This window comes from Aethina tumida, chromosome 2, assembly GCF_024364675.1.
Source record: "Aethina tumida isolate Nest 87 chromosome 2, icAetTumi1.1, whole genome shotgun sequence".
NCBI lineage: Eukaryota > Metazoa > Arthropoda > Insecta > Coleoptera > Nitidulidae > Aethina > Aethina tumida.
In genome coordinates this window covers 3231065-3251739 of record NC_065436.1, presented here as the reverse complement: position 1 = coordinate 3251739, position 20675 = coordinate 3231065, and the positions used below count along the sequence as shown (strand labels likewise).

The 20675-nt window shown below is 25.9% G+C and overlaps 3 protein-coding genes and 1 long non-coding RNA gene across 4 annotated transcripts in view; 3 read left to right on the top strand and 1 right to left on the bottom strand.

Moving 5' to 3' along the window:
* Positions 1 to 385: 385 nt before the first annotated feature.
* Positions 386 to 996, top strand: LOC109598869 (uncharacterized). The gene is made up of 4 exons (XR_002191518.2): positions 386 to 440; positions 495 to 647; positions 704 to 834; positions 892 to 996. It is a non-coding gene; the product is annotated as an uncharacterized LOC109598869 (long non-coding RNA).
* A 27-nt stretch (positions 997 to 1023) lies between these two features.
* Positions 1024 to 1791, top strand: LOC109598851 (uncharacterized). The gene is made up of 3 exons (XM_020014770.2): positions 1024 to 1138; positions 1189 to 1587; positions 1646 to 1791. Exons 1-3 carry the CDS (start codon positions 1024 to 1026, stop codon positions 1789 to 1791), a joined length of 660 nt encoding a protein of 219 aa, XP_019870329.2.
* A 469-nt stretch (positions 1792 to 2260) lies between these two features.
* Positions 2261 to 3914, bottom strand: LOC109598859 (prostaglandin E synthase 2). Its single transcript, XM_020014779.2, has 4 exons — positions 3556 to 3914; positions 3289 to 3498; positions 3038 to 3240; positions 2261 to 2980 (listed from the first exon to the last, which is right to left on the bottom strand). The coding sequence occupies exons 1-4, from the start codon at positions 3844 to 3846 to the stop codon at positions 2512 to 2514; spliced, it is 1173 nt and encodes a 390-aa protein (XP_019870338.2). The 5' UTR covers positions 3847 to 3914; the 3' UTR covers positions 2261 to 2511.
* An 88-nt stretch (positions 3915 to 4002) lies between these two features.
* LOC109598870 (valine--tRNA ligase) overlaps positions 4003 to 20675 on the top strand; it is a 48211-nt gene continuing 31538 nt past the window's right edge. Inside the window, exons 1-7 of the mRNA XM_049962728.1 lie at positions 4003 to 4316; positions 5611 to 5791; positions 5847 to 6028; positions 6086 to 6379; positions 6437 to 6616; positions 17301 to 17529; positions 17811 to 17969. Of these exons, the coding sequence (XP_049818685.1) occupies positions 4217 to 4316; positions 5611 to 5791; positions 5847 to 6028; positions 6086 to 6379; positions 6437 to 6616; positions 17301 to 17529; positions 17811 to 17969 (1325 nt within the window). The 5' untranslated portion in view covers positions 4003 to 4216. The remainder of the gene's footprint in view (positions 4317 to 5610; positions 5792 to 5846; positions 6029 to 6085; positions 6380 to 6436; positions 6617 to 17300; positions 17530 to 17810; positions 17970 to 20675) is intronic.

Here is a 20675-nt window from a genome sequence, read left to right as displayed (position 1 = left end):
GCCTTTTGACAGATATATCTGTCATAATTATGGTTTATTTAGAGTTGTAGTAGATATATTTACTAAATATGTTACTCCAAGCTAAGTTTTCTCCATCCCTCCATTGATTTTTTCCTTAACCTCATAAGAATAATTTCAAAAAATAATATTAATATTACCAATTAATACTCTATTGATTTAGATCATGCTTTAAATAAATTAACTGTAAAATTTAATCTTAAAATATACTAAGCATACAGTTGAGCTCAAATTTGAATATTAATGTGTAGCAGTTTTGGTACAATTCAAATATTTATTTTTTTAGTTGCTATAAGTCCTGGGCAGTAATATGTATCATTTTATTTAAACAATGAATAGTGTGGTGCAAGTCTTAGCTCTATTTCTTCTGCAAGTGACTTCAATTTACAATGAAAACGTGATCTCTTCGAGGCATGGAAGATGTTAGGTTACTTATAAAGTTTTCAAGTATATTTTTGACAAATTGCTGTTTTTAGTTTGGCCTGTTGGTTTCGTACGATTCGCTAATTCAATTTGTTCAACTTTGGAAGGGTTGGAAGGTATTTGTTATACCCGAGACCAATGCAATGGTATAAAAGGAGGAGTCATTTCTGGGACTTGTGCTAATGGAATTGGCAGATGTTGTTTAGGTATAAAATTATATAAAAAAAAAAATCTAAAACCATTTAACATATTACTGTTTTAGTACAAAAAACATGTGGGACCACTTCGTCCTACAATAATACTTATTTTGTTAGCTCCAACTACCCCAATGGTAACACAGCTCCAACACAATGTGTCCATACAATCAGAAAATGCAACTCAGGGATTTGTCAAGTAACAACAATTAATTCACTAAAGTAATTTTAACCAAGCATAGATATTTACTTTTAGATACGTTTAGACTTTTTGGCATTATCGCTGGAACAGCCAGATGGAAACGGTAATTGCATAACTGATTCATTTCAAGTGGTTGGAGGTGCGTCCACTGTTCCTACAATATGCGGTGAGAACTCAGGACAACATATGTACGTGTACTTCAATGGAGACAGTGACATTAAAATAATCGTATCCGCTACTTCACTTGGAAGATATTGGAACATAAAAGTAGCCCAAATAGGATGTGATTGTCCTTGGAAAGGTAAAAATATGAGGTTCTTCCACGATGTACGTTCTAAATTTTCTTTGCAGCTCCAACTGGGTGTTTACAGTACTTCACTTCGCTATCAGGGACAGTTAACAACTTTAATTATGGTACCCTTATAAACGTAAACACGGTCAATCAACTCATAGGTCCCGACATAGTAGCAGTTCCAGGTACAAGACAAATGGCAAATGAGAACTACGGCGTTTGTGTCCAAGTCCAACCTGGGTACTGCTCAATACAATGGAGTCAAGGAAGTGACAGTACTTCCTTTACAGTTACCAACAACACGGCTCTGGAGGAGGCTATTTACGTTTTGCCTGGTGGACCATTGAAAGGGGAGAACTGCACCACTGATTATGTGGTGATACCGAATCCGTATTATACGAATGGTACTGCGATTGATGGCGACAGATTTTGTGGAAATCAATTTATTACTTTAGTCAGTTAGTAGAATTATTATATAATTGTGTAGTAACAGACTTGACTTGATTATTGTTTTAGGTTCATCCAAGCCTTTTATCATGACTGTTGTGACTAATAATGACGAAGTAGATGATATTGCTAATAGAGGATTTTCCTTAGATTATGCACAACAAGCGTGTGCAACTGATAGCAACAATGTTGCACTTGTTTTAGCAATGGGATAATATTTTAACTTACAATTTATTGTTCTTTATACTTTGTAGTTAAATAATTACTATAATTAAAAGAACTTCTTTATAAAACTATGTGTATATTTAAATAAATAAAAATCATACTTTCAAATTTCTTACTTATGTTAATTAGAAAAAACAAGTACATTTTGCTTATAAAAGATACTGTACTACTAAATTTTTATGTAGTTTGTGTTGGCACGTGTTTATCACAATTTTCTGACCTCGTGAGTACGACAGCGTCATCTTATCAGGCTATTACTTCTATTTAATAAAAAGGGGAACCCCCGAACGCATCTACATATTACAAGAAACTTTTATTAAATTATTACAACACTACTTTAGTAGGAAATTGCAAATTCCTCTAGAAATAGCATATATTGAAATAGATGGATAAACAATAAACCCAAAAAAATAATTAAATATTAAGGATATATTGATGTAGGATAAAATAAAACCAATTTTAAAAATAACAGTAACATTTATTGAGGTATATCAGAAAAAGTATAAAACAGCCCAATTTGGCTTCTGAAAATATTTATTGGAAGGATTAAAATATTGTTTAATTGCAAAATTTTGTCAATTATTCAATTATAATTTTAATTCTTTTATTAATATATTAATACTATTTCAAATTCATACATAAGTATTATGTAAAAACAACAAGACTATAATAATAATAAAGCTGTGAATAAATTAATTATAAAAATCTCCTCAAATAGAATTTGCACCCTCATGATTCTGAACTGCCTCTTTCATTGATAGATACCAAGTATCAATTTTAGTCTTATTCCTTAAGTCATTAAAAGCAGTGCAACCCTCAATGCTGCTCAACACACCATAAACAGCCAAATCAGCCAAGTTGGGCTTGTTACCCCCCATGAACTTTGTACCCTTGGCATTCACTGCCTTTATCCACCTATTACATTCATCATAGAGTGATTCTCTTACATCATCCTTCAGATTGTGACGCTTTTTGAGCCTCTTCCCTATCAGCCACATTGCCCCAGCACCAACATAAATTATTAGGTTTCTTTCCCAGGATGGGAAGTTCTTTTCCCACTCTCCCACTTCTGAGAACCAATTGAAGGCTTGAAGGGCTTCATCTTTTGTTCTGTAGACGTTTGGTGAGAGCATGTGTACTAAAACATCATCTGCCCATTTTCTCCATTTTCTTTCTTCACTAGAAATAAATGAAAACTTTAATTAAATTTGGATATGTATTAAGCATTATTTGTACCTCATTTCATCATCATTATATTTTTGTGGACTTTGATCACTGAGCATTAGGAAATATCTGTTCATAATCTCATTCTTTTTGACACCATCCTCATCAACAAAAGTTATAAAGGGGAAACACTTAACAATATCAATTAATTCCTTTTTCTGATCCTTTAAGTATGAAGATATGGCTGATATAATCATTGTGCTGTCATTCATGGGCTAAAAAACTAATACTAGAATTGGAAAAGTTTACTGGTAACTACTTACTTGATATCCCTCATGTAATTTTGCCACTAAAATGGGCACCTTTTTGTATGTAGACCATTTTATGGACTGTCTCAAAACTGGATCTACTTCAACAATATCATATGATATTCCATAATAGTCTAAAAATGCTCTAACTTTGCAACAAAAGGGGCAGGTCTGATATTGGAATAAAGTCAGCTTTAAACCACTATTATCAGTAGGGATTTGAATCTAAAACAGTTAATAAATTAACACATAGTAACATTATCAAAATGATTGATCTTTTACTGATCTAGATGGTGTTATCAGTGGGATCTCATTTACTGGCTCAATTGTGGTGTGCTCATTTAGGATGTGGTCTCTGGGCTTGTTTTGCAAATGAATCGTGTAACCAGTTCCAACAATGGCCCCCATTGTAACGCCTGTCAGGCTGATTTTTAGCGCACTCCTGGCGAAATTGGGGCCCTTCGTTGCGTAAGTACGGCATGTCATACGATTTAGTTTGGACGCGAACAGGTTTTGGTTTACGTTGGGTATTAGGTGTTTTACGGACGTGATCCTTTTCGTCAACAGTGACATTTTCGGCGTTTTCAAAATATTTTACATAACCTTATTGACACATTTAAAACATATGATTGATGAAACTCCATTTGTTGGCGTTAGAGGACGCCATGTAAAAATATCAAAAATATTTAATTATTGCTCATTGTAACTGCATTTCCTTTTCAAGTGATCGTAACGCAATAAACTTAACTTACAGTTTATTAATGTTCAAAGTTTTTGAATAATTTATTAAATATTTAGAGAAAAATATCGTCGTAGTGGTGGCGCCATCTCTTAAGGCTCACTTAACTTAAACAATATAACCTTAAAGTGGAACCGATTCGGTAACATGCATAAGCATGTGAGATAAATGTGATGTACAGAGGTGATTTTGTTGGACTTAATCATGTACAGAGTGTACGATAAGTGCGGCACCAAATTATTAAATAAAAGCTATGTGAAAGTACTTACAAGTTCAAGGGTTCTATTAAAATCAACATTCTCCGGTAACGTGTTTACAAGATTAATTTTGTTTTTTGACAGTAGATGTCGCTGTGTGGTGTATCTGATTTTTATTAAAATTTACCAAATTTTTTTTTACTTTTCTTATTGTTAAAATCAATAAAACTATTATTTAAAGGTATTATTGTCAATTGAAATATATTTATAAATAATTATACGTGTTATTATTCTGATATTGTTAAAATTGTTTACACTATTGTTTTGCTAAAATTAATTAATAATTAAAATAATAAATTAAAGTTTGTAGTTTTGTCATCAATTATTTTTTATCACTTAAAATAAATATTATTATTTTTTTAATTTTGGTATTAAAAACTTTAATTATTTGTTATATTTTTAAATATTTAATTAAACTGTTTTGTTGATTTTTCTAATATTTTTTAAATTATATTTTGATTATTATGAAAAAAAAAAAAAAAAACTATTGGAATAGTACTCTTTCTCATACATTGATTATAATGTTCTTTCTACGTTTATTAAATTCTTGAAAACATTTTTATAATTAATTAGAAAAAAATTGAACAATAATGTATATTAATTTTTAAACATACTGTGTATTTTTTTAAAATTATGTATTACTTCCAATTGAACAGTAATTTTTATTGTGTAATATATCTAATAAAAAAAATATCATTAAAAACAATATATGTGTTTTCTTATTTTTACCCCTTAAATACTTCGTTGTATTTTTTTATTCTAATTAATTTGTTAAATGGTTAAAAAGTTATGTCAAATAAAAGATTTCATATTTAGCTTATTTTACTACGTTTTTCTCTATTAATTCTAGAGTATAAATTTAATTAAGATGAGAGATCATAATATATAATTAATTAATTTAATAAACACTATATTATTTCTTAAATCTACTAAGTTTTTAATAAACCATACTTTAAATATATGAAAGTTACTTTTATTATCTATTAATTAAATATATATACCGTTCTGAAAGCGTATCAAATTTTGAAAGAGACATGATGCATGACAGAGACAGTAAAAGTCGCCCACTACTTAGCAAATTTGCACCCTTTTACTGTCTCTGTCGTGTATGAAGTCTCTCTCAAAATTCAGTCAGGTCAAAATCTTTTCAATTGGTATATATGTAATAAAATTTAGTATTTTATATTTTTAGAAGCTTTTAAAACAATTTTATGTATTCTAATAGTTTAAAAAATAATTTATGTAGTTTATATTTGTAATCAAATTGTTATTTATTTATAAATATTCCCTAAATTGTCTTACTATCGTTGTTAATCCGTTATTTACAATGTTCTCGATTAGATTTGGATGCTGGTTACGTCCCGACCAAAGTGGAGGCGAATATTGGCCCGTCAAATTACTTCCAACCACCCTTGAAATCGACGGAATGCCTCAAATTGATTTTACCACCGCCAAATATCACGGGGACTCTGCATTTGGGCCACGCACTCACTGCCACCATTCAGGACGTCATTGTTCGATGGTAATAGTTACATAGAAAATCAATCAATAATCTAGTATTTAATTTGATGAACTAGGAAACGGATGCAAGGAGTCAAAACGACATGGATACCAGGAATGGATCACGCAGGGATCGCCACTCAGGTGGTGGTCGAGAAAAAGCTTTGGAAAGAAAACAAACTGACCAGACACGACGTCGGAAGGGAGGAGTTCGAGAGATGCGTCTGGAAGTGGAAGGAACAGAAAGGGGACGTCATAGGTGAGTTCAAATCCTGACCATTTCCTATCGAACATTAATTAAATTTTTACGTTTTAGGAAATCAACTGCGACGTCTTAATGTCTCCCTAAACTGGGATGAAGAAGTGTTTACCATGGACCAGCCCAGGTCGGAGGCCGTAACTGAAGCTTTCATCCGTCTCTTCGAAGCCGGTCTTATTTACAGGGCTGATCATTTGGTTAATTGGTCTTGCGTTCTGCAGTCAGCTATTTCAGACATTGAGGTTGAACACTTGAACTTAAGTGGATCTACTGATGTTGCAGTACCCGGTTACCAGAAGCCTGTTAAATTTGGTGTCTTGACCAATTTTTCCTATAAATTGGACAATTCTGGTAAGATTTACAAGGTACTGGTGGTTGACAATGATCTAAGGTGGATGTTTGTTTCAGATGAAGAGATTACCGTAGCCACAACTCGTCCAGAAACAATGTTGGGAGATGTTGCTGTGGCTGTCAACCCCAACGATGACCGTTACTCAAAGTATATTGGAAAACGTTTGTGGCACCCCTTCCGCAACGAAACCATACCCGTCATTGCTGATGAGTTCGTCGACGTAAATTTCGGCACAGGTAAACAAACGTTCCTTCTGGAAGAACTGTTATTACTTCCGTTGCTGGCGAAAACTTAAAACGTATCATACAGGATTATATTACAATCACGTTGCTGGTTGCCCGCTTGCACAGAGCATCCGGGTAAAGCCGTCCCAAAGACCGGAACAATATCAGATTTCGTTTGTACATCGTGCGAGAAGTTTCGGTTTTCCGGCTGCACTCCGGCGCCCATTAAACGGATCAGATAGTCCCGAGGACGACCTAACGACTGTACAATTATTCGGCGAATCTTAGACCTTTTGGAATGTCGCAGGCTAATTGCGGCTGCAGCTTCGCAATGCAGGTTATTTAACGTTTTCGCCTGCTAATTAAGTGCGTTGGTGGAATTAAATGGAAACATATTCACAGAGATAAAAGTACAGTAACAATTTAAATTTATTTTAATTATAAATTGTAATGTTAAAAAATACCATACGCATTTGCTGTCGGTAAATATTTAATGGCTGAATTTCAGATTACTATTCACAACATAAAACTTTGACAGAAAATAAAGTTAATCATATTTAATAACTTCAATTTGCATGTGCATTTGCTGCAAATGGACTAAATGTACTAAATGGACTTTTTGCTAAAATATATTCGCCTACATGATTTATTACAAATCAAACTAGTGCAAACTGTTTTGAAATATTTAAAATATAATCTTGTGTGACATAAAAAGTTCAACTCCAGATTAAGAATTTAAGTTATTATAATTAATTGTTTTGGGACCTAACCTAACCTAACCTACAACTTAACTTAATCCAACCTAAATTAACCTATTTTTTTAATCGATAAAATTTATGTTTAAATGTTTTATTACTTTAAATTTTTAAATTTAGAATTTTAAATTGATTCTTTTTTTTAAATTTTAAATACGAATTTAAGTGTTTTTAAATTTTAAATTTTCAATAGTTTGATTTTTAAGTTACATAATTAATTACTGTTAAACAAATTCTAAGTTGATTACATTAAAAGTAATTTATTTTATCTACTGTTAGATCCATTTTTTACAGGTACTATTTTTTTTTTTAATTAATCATTAAAGTAACCTATAAAATACCATAAAAAATATGATTTTGTTGTTTAATAAATGTTTAAACATCGTGAATGCGCAAACAAATTATACAATAACAACTACATCCAAAAGACAATTAATTTTATGTATTCAAATACCTCAGCCTTATTCATTTGAATATTTTAATCAAGTTTTTTGTTGCGCATCCACCATTTTTCAACTGTTGTTAAAAATGGCGAATGCGCCACAAATCCAATAATTAATTACAATTAAACAAATTCTAAGAATAAGTTGATTATATTAAAAGTAATTTATTTTAGTCATTGTTAGATCCATTTTTACAGGTAGTATTTAATTTTTTTCAATTAATCAGTCAAGTAACCATTAAAATACCATAAAAAATATGTTTTTGATAGTTAATATATGTTTAGACATCGTGAATGCGCAAACAAATTATACTATAACAACTACATCCAAAAGACAATTAATTTTATGTATTCAAATACCTCAGCCTTATTCATTTGAATATTTTAATCAAGTTTTTTGTTGCGCATCCACCATTTTTTCAACTGTTGTTAAAAATGGCGAATGCGCCATAAATCCAATAATTAATTACAATTAAACAAATTCTAAGAATAAGTTGATTATATTAAAAGTAATTTATTTTAGTCATTGTTAGATCCATTTTTTACAGGTAATATATAATTTTTTTAATTAATCAGTAAAGTAACCTTTAAAATACTATAAAAAACATGATTTTGATGTTTAATAAATGTTTAACCATCGTGAATGGACAAACAAATTGTATAACTACAACTACATCCAAAAGGCAATTAATTTTATGTTTTCAAATATCTTATCCTAATTTATTTGAATATTTTAATTAAGTTTTTTGTTTCGCATCCACCATTTTTACAACTCTTCTTAAAAATGGCGAATGCGCAACTAAATATAATTATTAAGTTTAAGTTATAAAAATTTAGATTTTTAAGGTTAATTAATTCATAAATTTTATATTTTACCATTTATAATATTTCAAATTTCAATTTTAAATGTTAGAATATCAAAATATTTGATTTTTTATTAAATAATTATACATTTTCAAGATAAAATAAACTTTTAAATCACTATTTTCAATTTTAAAATTCTCTTATATTAGTTAATTCTAATTTAAATAAAATCCTCCATATTAATTTATTTTTAAAAGAATTTACATACAGTTTTTATATTTACATATTTGTATGGAATGTACTCTTACAAATTTAAATAGGAGAGTGAGTCACAACTTAACAAAATGGCAAGTAATTTATTTATGCATCCAGAACGGGTGGCTTCAGGTGACTTAATGCAAAGATTAAATTAACAATATTTAAGAAATATTCATACAACGCACCATCTGCGACAATGCACGGTCCAAAACGGTTATTACTGAGTTATTAAAATGGATATGCGCTCCATGGAGCGTCGGTTATGGCTTGTAGTTAAGCGAAATGGAATGTTCGTGCAATTTCCGTATTTTATTAAGCGCCTGGATCTTTCGATATCGATGCGATACATTGTTAAGAGAATACGTGCCACTAAACGAGCAATGTCTGATTGGATATCCTTGGATTTCTCACTGCTTCGTCTCCACTCAATTTATAATCGGATTTTAATTAGATTCTGGATGTTGCTCCCCTCTTCCATCATTTATGTGTGACTGTGAGCTGCGAAAGATGTGAAAGGTTTCTGACAACATCAAAAGAAGACAATGGGACGACGGACAAAGAGATGCACATAAATCGCACACGAGTATTGTTCAAAATGTATCAAATGTGAAGGAATTAATCGGTGCCATTTTGGCTCAAACAACCAAGCAACACGTAACGTATAAACGTGTAATACGTTTACGTAGTAGTGGAAAGCATCGAGATTTATGGAGAGTACAGTCTTTTAGTAAAATTGCCGCCGCAATGGCTTTTTATTTGAGCCATATGTTGCACGGAAGATAAGATTTTTCCAAGGGAATGTGTGACGTGTACGGGCATTAGCGGCGGCAGCTGTGCTTTTTACAGGATGCCGTGCAAAAGGATGAATATCCTGTATCTCCAACATATTCATTTTCGGATTTTCCACTGTGAATTATGACCGAATTACCGTTGGATAATAAAAATTTATTGACGTAACTGACTCCCTTGCTTTAGGAACGAATGTTGTTGTTGTTTTTGTGATACTAATATTTGCCAGCCATTTTATATTTATGTCTGCATAAATTTCTTCTAAACAATCACCATTATAATCAAAAATATTTTACCAATTATGGATTCTTTGGATTGAAGATGGATTACTTAAAGAAATTCGTTATTAACAAACCAAAATAAAATCTATTCTTAAATTCTTTTAAACATAAATAAATATGGAGAATTTTATTTAAATTAAAAAATCTAAAATTTACTAAAAACTACTTTATAAATTTTTAAAAATATTAAATTCTTATATATATATATATTAAACTTAAAAAGCTTAAACATAAATAATTTCATTTTTTACAGTTAAAAACCAAAATTAATTATGGTTAATAATTTAAAAATTAAAAATAAGATAATTTTAAAATTGAAAATAGTTTTAAAATTTAAATTTAAAATATCCTTAAACCTTGAAATATACAATTTGTCAATTAAATAGTCTAATTTTTCATACTTTAAAGATAAATAGTTTCATTTTTTTCCATACAGAATGTTCCATACATGAATTATGGTTAAAAAAATTAAAAACACTAAAATTCGTATTTAAAATTTGTTATACACATGACAATCTATAATTAATTAATAAAAAATCAAACCTAACTATTCTAACATTTAAAAATGAAATTTAGAATATTATAAGTGGTAAAACATAAAATTTATAAATTAATTAATCTAAAAAATCTACATTTTTATAACTTAAGCTTAATAATTTCGAATATTTAGATTTAAAAAATTAAAAATTCAAGATTAGTAAAATTATTTTTGAACATTTACAATTTAAAAACAGTGAAATTCGTATTTAAAATTTATTATACATATAAAAATCTATAATCAAATCTTTTGGTATTCTAATATTTAAAAATGACATTTACAAAATTATAAGTAGTAAAATATAAAATTTATAAATTAATTAATTTAAAATAACTAAATTTTTGTAACTTAAGCTTAATAATTTCGAATATTTAGATTTAAAAAATTAAAAATTTAAGATGAGTAAAATTATTAGTAATTTAAAAACCAAATTTTTGAAAATTTACAATTTAAAAACAGTGAAATATTTATTTAAAATTTATTATACACATAAAAATCTATAATTATTTTAAAAAATCAAATCTTTTGGTATTTTAACATTTAAAAATGAAATTTAGACCATTATAAGTGGTAAAATATAAAATTTATAAATTAATTAATCTAAAAAATCTACATTTTTATAACTTAATAATTTCGAATATTTAGATTTAAAAAATTAAAAATTCAAGATTCAAGAAATTTATAAATTAATTAATTTAAAATAACTAATTTTTTGTAACTTAAGCTTAATAATTTCGAATATTTAGATTTAAAAAATTAAAAATTTAAGATGAGTAAAATTATTAGTAATTTAAAAACCAAATTTTTGAAAATTTACAATTTAAAAACAGTGAAATATTTATTTAAAATTTATTATACACATAAAAATCTATAATTATTTAAAAAAATCAAATCTTTTGGTATTTTAACATTTAAAAATGAAGTTTAGACTATTATAAGTGGTAAAATATAAAATTTATAAATTAATTAATCTAAAAAATCTACATTTTTATAACTTAATAATTTCGAATATTTAGATTTAAAAAATTAAAAATTCAAGATTAGTAAAATTATTAATAATTTAAAAATCAAACTTTTGAACATTTAAAATTTAAAAATACTGAAATTCGTATTTAAAATTTATTATACATATAAAAATCTATAATTACTTAATAAAAAATCGAATCTTCTGGTATTCTAATATTTAAAAATGACATTTACAAGTTTATAAGTAGTAAAATATAAAATTTATAAATTAATTAAATTTTTGTAACTTAAGCTTAATAATTTCGAATATTTAGATTTAAAAAATTAAAAATTCAAGATTAGTTAAATTATTAGTAATTTAAAAATCAAACTTTTGAAAATTTAAAAACACTGAAATTTGTATTTAAAATTTATTATACACATAAAAATCTAATTAATTACTCAATAAAAATTCAAATCTTTTGGAATTTTAACATTTAAAAATGAAATTTAGAATATTATAAGTGGTAAAATATAAAATTTATAAACTAATTAATCTAAAAAATCTACATTTTTATAACTTAAGCGTAATAATTTCGAATATTTAGATTATTAGTAATTTAAACATCAAACTTTTGAAAATTTATTATACACAAAAGAATCTAATTAATTACTGAAATCAAATCTTTTGGAATTTTAACATTTAAAAATGAAATTTAGAATATTATAAGTGGAAAAATATAAAATTTATAAATTAATTAATCTAAAATATCTAAATTTTTATAACTTAAGCTTAATAATTTGCTCAGTAATCCAATAACATGACTATTGTTGTCCTATTGGTCCAAACGTATTCCAAATGAATTTTTACTTAAAAAATTAAAATAGATGGGAGAAAATGTTTAAAAAAGCTTTCAAGCAGTTTAATTCAAGCATGTTAAAATACACCAAAAACTAAATTACTTTTTCTGGCACCTAATAAGACCGTTATAACATTTACTTAAGCCCTAATTGTATTTTGAACATCATAACTAAGACCTAATCCGATTTAATCAGTGGGTTTATAAATTTGTGGCCCACAATCGTAATACACAATGTATTTGTTTCAGTTTCAGTGAAGTGAGATTATGTGTTTTTTGCCCGCCCACCCTTATAAACTATAATAATTTAAACTAAACGTGAAATTTATGCGAGAGACTGACATATCTCGGCATGATGAACGAGACAAAAAAATTATGTACACTTTGTCCGGCAAAAACCAGGCGAGTTTATAAAGATTTATGTGGATTCCCCATTTATAAATTATTTCAGTCGCTTCCCCCGGGGGATTTGCTATTGATAACGGTTTTGTTGTTAAAATGGAAGACGGCATAATTCGCGTTTTTGATTTGTTGCCTTAAGTCTTTGTGCGTAAGTTTTGGACGAGTCTTCCTTCCAGACTTATTGTTGAAAGAAGTTTAATTGTGTCATAATTTTGGATTTGTGTTTGGGATCCTTTTCATGTTCAAACACCTTTATTAAGAGCATCATTTCTTCAATATATGGAAGCAAATTGTTGTTTAATATATCCCTGTACATAAATCAGTCTAAGGGGGCCTTCTCCAGAAGAATTGAAGCATCCCCAAAGCATGATTGAACCTCCACCACGTTCACTGTGGGTATAACCAACTTTTTGTGTAGTTTTGTCCCTGTAGGATGTTTAACATAAGCAGGACTATCATTTTATAAATTAAATTTAGACTCGTCACTAAAAACTACTCGTCCCCACTGTTCTGTGGTCCAGGAATGTGATCCTAAGAAAGTCAAAGTTGGACCTTCATATTTTTAGTAGAAACCAAGGTTTTCCTTGTAGGTTTGGGGTCAAATGAACCCCCATCCACTAACCATCTTCTCACAGTCCTTGAACTAATTTCAGCAAGTCCCATTTCCTCCAGGTTGGCTTTAATTTCAGTTGTCGATGAGATTGGATTGTTTTTTGACATTCAAATTATCCAATTATCGATTTCTTTTCAAGTTTGGTGTTTCGGTGCCAGTTTCCCTAAATTTTTTAATAATATGAGGATATTTTTAAAATAAATCAATAAGTTGCTGTGGCTGGAACTTCTGTGGGACCTTAAAACTCTTTTTATTCCACAGAAACGAAAGTTTCAATGAATCTGTTAGGTAAATCATACACTACAATAAAATGAGATAAAAACCTTTGAACCCCAAAAAAAAAACCTCGCATTGAATCAGCAAAACAATATGCCATAAAGGGGGGTTGGCAGACAGTGCCGATACGAAATAACATATCTCCGGATAGGAAAATCGGTGGCAAAAACCAATAAAAACGCACGATACAAGGAGAACAAGCGACTAGACAGTTTTGCTGCTACAAAACTTTATTAAGATCGTCTCGCGGATAAGGAGAGTCATCGTGATAACGGGCCAGCCATACATCGTGTAATTGAAAATCGATGGCCATTGCCATTTTCACTGCCTCGCACAATTAGAAACGGGCTCAATAATGTGTTGATACCGATGAATTATTGGGACGGTCCTCCTGAAATTTGCTGTGGAATTTTGTCTCTGGTTATTTATTGCGTTGACGGTTTGTGGTGTTCATTATGGCTCCTTCGGATTTAAGTAGCTACTTCATAATCATCAACAGAATTTTTGGAATTTAAAAAAAAAAATAATGGCATGTTATACGATTTTTATAACTTTAAACAAGGTTGTGTTAAAACAAATTGGAATAATATTTAAAATATTTATAAAATATTAAAATCAACTTGTGAATTTTGCATTTCTATATTTTAGTTGCTTAAATATTAAATTGTGTACTATTTCTACAAAATATCTAAAATTCTTCAATTGTTTAAATTGTTAATTATTTAAAATTTAGATTTCTTTTTTAATTTTTAATTAATTTGTTTGTGATAAATTTTAAGTTACTTAAATATTTGATTGAATTATAAAATTTTTAATTTTTTAATAATAAATTTAATTGAATTTTAACTCTTTTACTTCGAATATTTTAATTATGTAATTATTGTTAATTGCAGACTTAATATTAAGTCGTTTAACATTTAAAAATTTAGTATTTTTACATTAAAATTTGACCGAATTATTAAATTTCTATGTTTATATAATAATAATAATTTCTACATTATTACATTTTACGTTATTTTTAATTTTAATTAATTAAGTGTAGATTAATAGAATTTAAACTTTTAAATACTATATATATATATATATATATATATATATATATATATATATATATATATATATATATGTATGTATATATAATATTGAATTTAAATTAATATAAATTAAAAATAAATAATATTCAATGAAAAAGAATAATAATAAATTTACTAATTTCTAATTTCTGAAATTAATTTAAAATTACAAAATAATGTAATATTTAATATATAATTATTTAAATATTTAATTTCAATTAAAAAAAATTAAAATATTTAAATAAAAATTAAAGAAAATAATAAAATATTTAATTTAATATAAAAAAATAATAAAGTAGTGAATTTAAATTATTATATTTCAATTTTATAGTATTTTTTTTTTAATTTTAAGTGTAAATTAGTATATTTTTTAAATTATTTTAAAATTACAAAATAATGAACTATTTAATTTAAATTAATATAAATTAAAAAGAAATTAAAACATTTAATTTAAATTGAAAAAAAAAAAATTAAAGCATTTTATTAAAAATTAAGAAAACAATAAAATATTTTTTTTAAATTAAATTAAAATTACATTACAATATAAATTATAAGTAATTATAATATTTTATTAAAAATTAAAAAAAATAATAAAATATTTAATCTAATAAATAATGAATAAATAAAATAATTAATTTAAAAGTAAGAAAATAATAAAATATTTAATTTAATATAAAAAAAATAATAAAGTATTGAATTTAAATTATTATATTTCAATTTTATAGTGTTTTTTTTCTTAATTTTAAGTGTAAATTAGTACATATATATTTTTTAATTAATTTAAAATTACAAGATAATGAACTATTTAATTTAAATTAATATAAATTAAAAAGAAATTAAGATATTTTATTAAAAATTAAGAAAATAATAAAATAAAAAATTTAAATTATTTTTTTTATTTTTATAATGTTTCTTTTTTATTTTTAGTATACTATATATATTTTAAACTTCTAAATTAATATATTTTCTTTTTAAATTTTATGTATTTTGAATTTATTAATTTCTAGTAATTTAAAATTGCAAAAGAATGAAATATTCAATATATATATTGTTTATATATTTAATTTAAATTGAAAAAAATTAAAATATTTAATTGAAGATTAAAGAAAAATTAATAAAGTATTGAATTTAAATTATTATATTTTATGTATTTTGAATTTATTAATTTCCAATCTCTGAAATTAATTTAAAATTACAAAATGAAATATTTAATATAAATTATTTAAATATTTAATTGAAATTGAAAAAAATTAAAATATGTAATTGAAAATTAAAGAAAGTAATAAAATATTTAATTTAAAATTAAAGAAAATAAAGTATTGAATTTAAATTATTATATTTTAATTTTATAATATTTTTTTTTTAATTTTAAGTGTAAATTAGTATATATTTTTTTTGTAAAAATATTTGTGTATTTTGAATTTATTAATTTCTAATCTCTGAAATAAATTTAAAATTACAAGATAATGAACTATTTAATTTAAATTAATATAAATTATAAAGAAACTAAAATATTTAATTGAAAAAAAAAAATTAATCAAAAATTAAATAATAATAAAATATTTAATCTAAAATAAAAAAATAAAATAATCAATTTAATAGTAATAAAATATTTAGTTTAGAATAAAATAATAATAATAGAAATAGTAATAAAATATTTAAATTAAAAAAATATTAAATTATATATAATAATAAAATAAAAATTATTAGTTTATTTTTTTTTAATATAATATGTTAATTTTTTATTTTGAGTATTGGTTAATAGATTTTAAACTTCTAAATTAAAATATTTTATTTTTAGTTTTTATGTATTTTGAATTTATTAATTTTCTCTGAAATTAATTTAAAATTAGAAGATAATGAAATATTAAATATTAATTTAAGTTGAAAGGAATTAAAATATTTAATTAAAAATTAAAGAAAGTAATAAAATATTTAATTTGAAATAAAAAAATAAAGTATTCAATTTTTATTTTATTTTATTTTTTTTTTTTAATTTTATAGTGTTTATTTTTTATTTTAAGTGTAGATTAATAGATTTTAAACTTCTAAATTAATATATGTATATTTTTTAAATATTTATGTATTTTGAATTGCTTTTTGCAATAATATTTAGTTTCATATTGATAAAATCTAATTTTAAAAAGAAATTTAAATATTGTATTAAATTAATTAATATATGTGTTTTAAAACTTATATATTATTAACAATTATTTTAAATTTTAGATACTGATAAAATCTAATTTTAAAAAGAAATTTAAATATTGTTTTAAATTAATTAATATATGTTTTTTAAAACTTATTTATTATTAAAAATTATTTTATAATTTAGGTATACATTATAAGTGTATAATGATTTTTTTAATTTAATCATCTTTTTTATCTGTTTTTTTTTTAATAATTTAAACAAGTTTATTTAATGTTTTTAGTTTAATTAGTTCTATATTTCAAATTAAATAATTCTAGAGATGTAAAATATTTTAAATTTCATTTTGTATTGTACTTTAGCTTCTTAAACTGAATAAACTTGTAAATTCTCATTTTTAAATACCACATTTTTAAATCTTCTATGCTTAAATTAAGGATATTAGGTATTAAGATAATAATAACACGCACCCCCAGCAAAACCCAAACCCTCATCTCATCGCTATGCGTTGCAGGAGCCGTGAAAGTGACACCGGCCCACGACCACACCGACTTCGACGTGGGCAAACGTCACAACCTCGAAACGGTCCAAGTAATCGACGAGCGCGGCCTGATGACCGACGCCTGCGGCGAATTCGCCGGCCTTAGGCGTTTCGACGTCCGCGACGTCCTGCCGGACCGGCTCGCCAGCCTCGGACTCCTGAAAGGCGCCGCCGACCATCCGATGATCGTCCCAATTTGCAGGTAATGGGCTCCGTGCCTCCGACCGTCTGCGTTTAACGGGGGTTAATTAGGGGTGGGTGAGGGACAATGGGATTGGCGGTGGGTGGATAATCTTGTTTTCGGCTATTCGGCGAAATGCCGGATCAAAGGGCCGCCGTTACTCTGTATGGGGTTCTGAAAAGATGGCATAATTATGTGACATACAATTAAATGTATTTTATCCTGGCTTTACTAAGTCGGGGTGTAAAAATTCTCTAATAAAACCACTGGAGACCCAACTAAATGTTAATTTCTCCTTGTAGTCGTTCAAAGGATGTAGTGGAGTTCCTGGCACGCCCCCAGTGGTTCATCAAGTGTGACACCATGGCAGCCAGAGCCGTTGAGGACGTCAGACAGGGGCGGCTCACCATCGAACCACCACATTTCGAGAAAACTTGGTTTAATTGGCTAGAAAACTCTCGGTGAGTAAAATATGTGTTAATAAACACATTATTTTATTCCTGCAATGCTCCCCCACATTATGGTCGACTAACAATGAAAACCTGTAAGGATAAATACATAAATAGTTTTCAGTTTTACGAATATTTTACGAATAAACCGTTTGCTGTGCCAGCAATTGGACCAAACATAAACTGAAATAGCAATAAAACGAATTTTATTGCGACTCTGTCATACAGATCAAAATCGCCAACAAGATTTTATATTCTTGGTTAATAACTTCCACTGAAATGTTTTGTTAGAGGGCATAAATTTATTTTATCAGTACAACGGTAAACGGTTGTACTATTAGGTGTCGTAAAATGATGCCAAAACTCTAAATGAATTGGAAAAATTACATTAAATGGAATGAAGTATGTATAGTAGTGGAAAAAAAGTAGGGAATATTTTTAAAAATTGTAAGTTTATCCCCTGAAACCTGTCAATATAATGATCATTGTTATTAATGGGCAGTAAAGTAAATTTGGGAAACCATTAAGTAACATTTGTAACAACTAAATAAATATTCCATACTTTTTTCCACCATTGTACGTATAACAGGGAGATAGTTGTGCCTTCAAACTACCCCTAACTCGTGTTTTACAAGGTAGAATTTAAGGAGGAAAGTAAATAGGTGGAAAACTAGGTCAATGTCAAATCTTGTACAGTGGAAAATGTGTTTAAACTACATAACTAAAGAGGCTAAACCTTAATGAACATTAATTACTGAATTATTTTTGTAATATTTAATAATATTTTTGGCGTTATGTTTTTTTTTATTTATTTATTTATACATAAATCTGTTTAATTTATGACCCAACAGTGCCACAATTCATCCATATTAAATCAATTTAAAGTAGTGTTGACATAAACGCCGAATTATTTGCATTCCCATATGAAATTAACCAAAGCAAAAATACGTGATGTAAATACGACGGAATTCCTATGGTAAACATACACCGATTCGTGTAATTATTTTTGAATTACATTGTTTGTTTAATGCAAATTGGAAAAAATATGCGACAAATTTAAAATATTTTGCGACGATGATACGCCCTCGTTATGGAATTTCGTTATTGGCGTTTACTAGCATATTTTATGTCATTTGAGTATGAATTTATTTTTGATGTACATAAAAATGAACTGAAAACTTTTTATAGGTTTGACAAACGTTGTGTTGTGGAAATTTTAATTTTATTGGGATAATTAATCCTTTACACCCCCATTTTTAGCAAATTATGATTTTTTAATAAATCATATTTATTTTTTTTTTATTACTAGTGAATTTGAAAATGCATTAAAAATTTTTTTTTTAATTAAACAGATTCGTTTTAAATTCATTGTTTCCTTTTTACTTTTGCCTAAATTTTGGTCAATTCTGTTATTGTAATTCAAATTCAAATGAATTTAAAATTTGTGTACCAAAGTTTTAATTAAAAGTTATTATTTATTTTACTGTATTTTGTTATTCCAATACGGTTTTATTATCATCATTTCATATTTTTATTTTCAAAAAAGAAAATATTAGATTTTTGACTTTAAACTTTTCAATTTTACATTTTCAAATTAATACATTAATAAATACAAAATAAATTTTTTAACGTTTAAATTATTAAGATTTGGATTTTTAATTGTAATATATTTGAATTTTATATTTTCGGTCTTCAAGTGTTTAAATTTTAAATCATTTATTCAATTTTAGATGACTACTACTAAAAATTATATTTTGTATAAATTTAATTTAAGTTTTTGAGATTCAAATTTTAGGTTAGGTTAGGTTAGGTAAGGTTGGGCATTAATACAGATTCACTATATTATTAATTTTTTAATTATGTTTTATATTTGGATTTTTTAATTTCAAATTAGGTTAAATTATGTAACTATTTAATATTTGAATTATTAAATTTTAATTATTTAAGTATCTATATTATTCATAAATTTAATAACATTTATAAATAATATAGAAATTTAAATTTTTTAATTTTTAAATTAGAAGGATTTTCAAATTCAAGATAGTTGAATTTTAGATGTTAAATATATTTTATAGAAATTTAATTTTAAAATCTTTTAATTTTACTTTAAAATGTTCTCAAATTATTTAATTTTTGACATTAAAATTTCAGGTTAGGTTGGAATGGGTTAGGTTTGGTTAGGTTAGGTTAGGTTAGGTTAGGTTAGGTTATATTAGGTGATGTTAGGTTATTATAGATTAACTATTGAGTATTTAAATCATTAAATTTTAAATTATTTAAATATAGGTTATCAAATTTATTAAAAATTGCATATTTTTAAATATTTTAAAAATCTTAAAATTACTCATTTTTGAATTTTTAAATCTATTTATATTAATTTGTAATTAATCATTGAATTGTCTAACATTATATTAATGAATATTAAAAATACGATTTAAATTATTTAATTTCAGATATCTGAACATTGGAATTTTTATTTATTAAACTTTAAGTTTATTTATTTTTATTAACTAAATTATTTAATAGATTTTATGTTTAAATACTAATACTGCACAATTTTACTTTACTGGCAGATGATTAACAATATTTTTAATTATTTGGATTTAAGTTTATAATTTTTCAGTCAAGTTTTTTAATTTTAAATTATATATTTGAATCAAATATTTTAAACAAAATATTTTATTCTATAAAAATGTTAGTTTGGAATTATAGGTTCTT

What these genes read in the sequence shown, in the direction of transcription:
- LOC109598859 (XM_020014779.2), bottom strand. Translation starts at nt 3,846, where the DNA reads ATGTCACTGTTGACGAAAAGGATCACGTCCGTAAAACACCTAATACCC. An exon ending in TGATAACACCATCTAGATCA is followed by an intron (nt 3,499 to 3,555) that starts GTAAAAGATCAA and finishes TAACTGTTTTAG; the next exon opens with ATTCAAATCCCTACTGATAA. An exon ending in AATTACATGAGGGATATCAA is followed by an intron (nt 3,241 to 3,288) that starts GTAAGTAGTTAC and finishes TTAGTTTTTTAG; the next exon opens with CCCATGAATGACAGCACAAT.
- LOC109598851 (XM_020014770.2), top strand. Translation starts at nt 1,024, where the DNA reads ATGTACGTGTACTTCAATGGAGACAGTGACATTAAAATAATCGTATCC. An exon ending in ATGTGATTGTCCTTGGAAAG is followed by an intron (nt 1,139 to 1,188) that starts GTAAAAATATGA and finishes TTTTCTTTGCAG; the next exon opens with CTCCAACTGGGTGTTTACAG. An exon ending in TCAATTTATTACTTTAGTCA is followed by an intron (nt 1,588 to 1,645) that starts GTTAGTAGAATT and finishes TTATTGTTTTAG; the next exon opens with GTTCATCCAAGCCTTTTATC.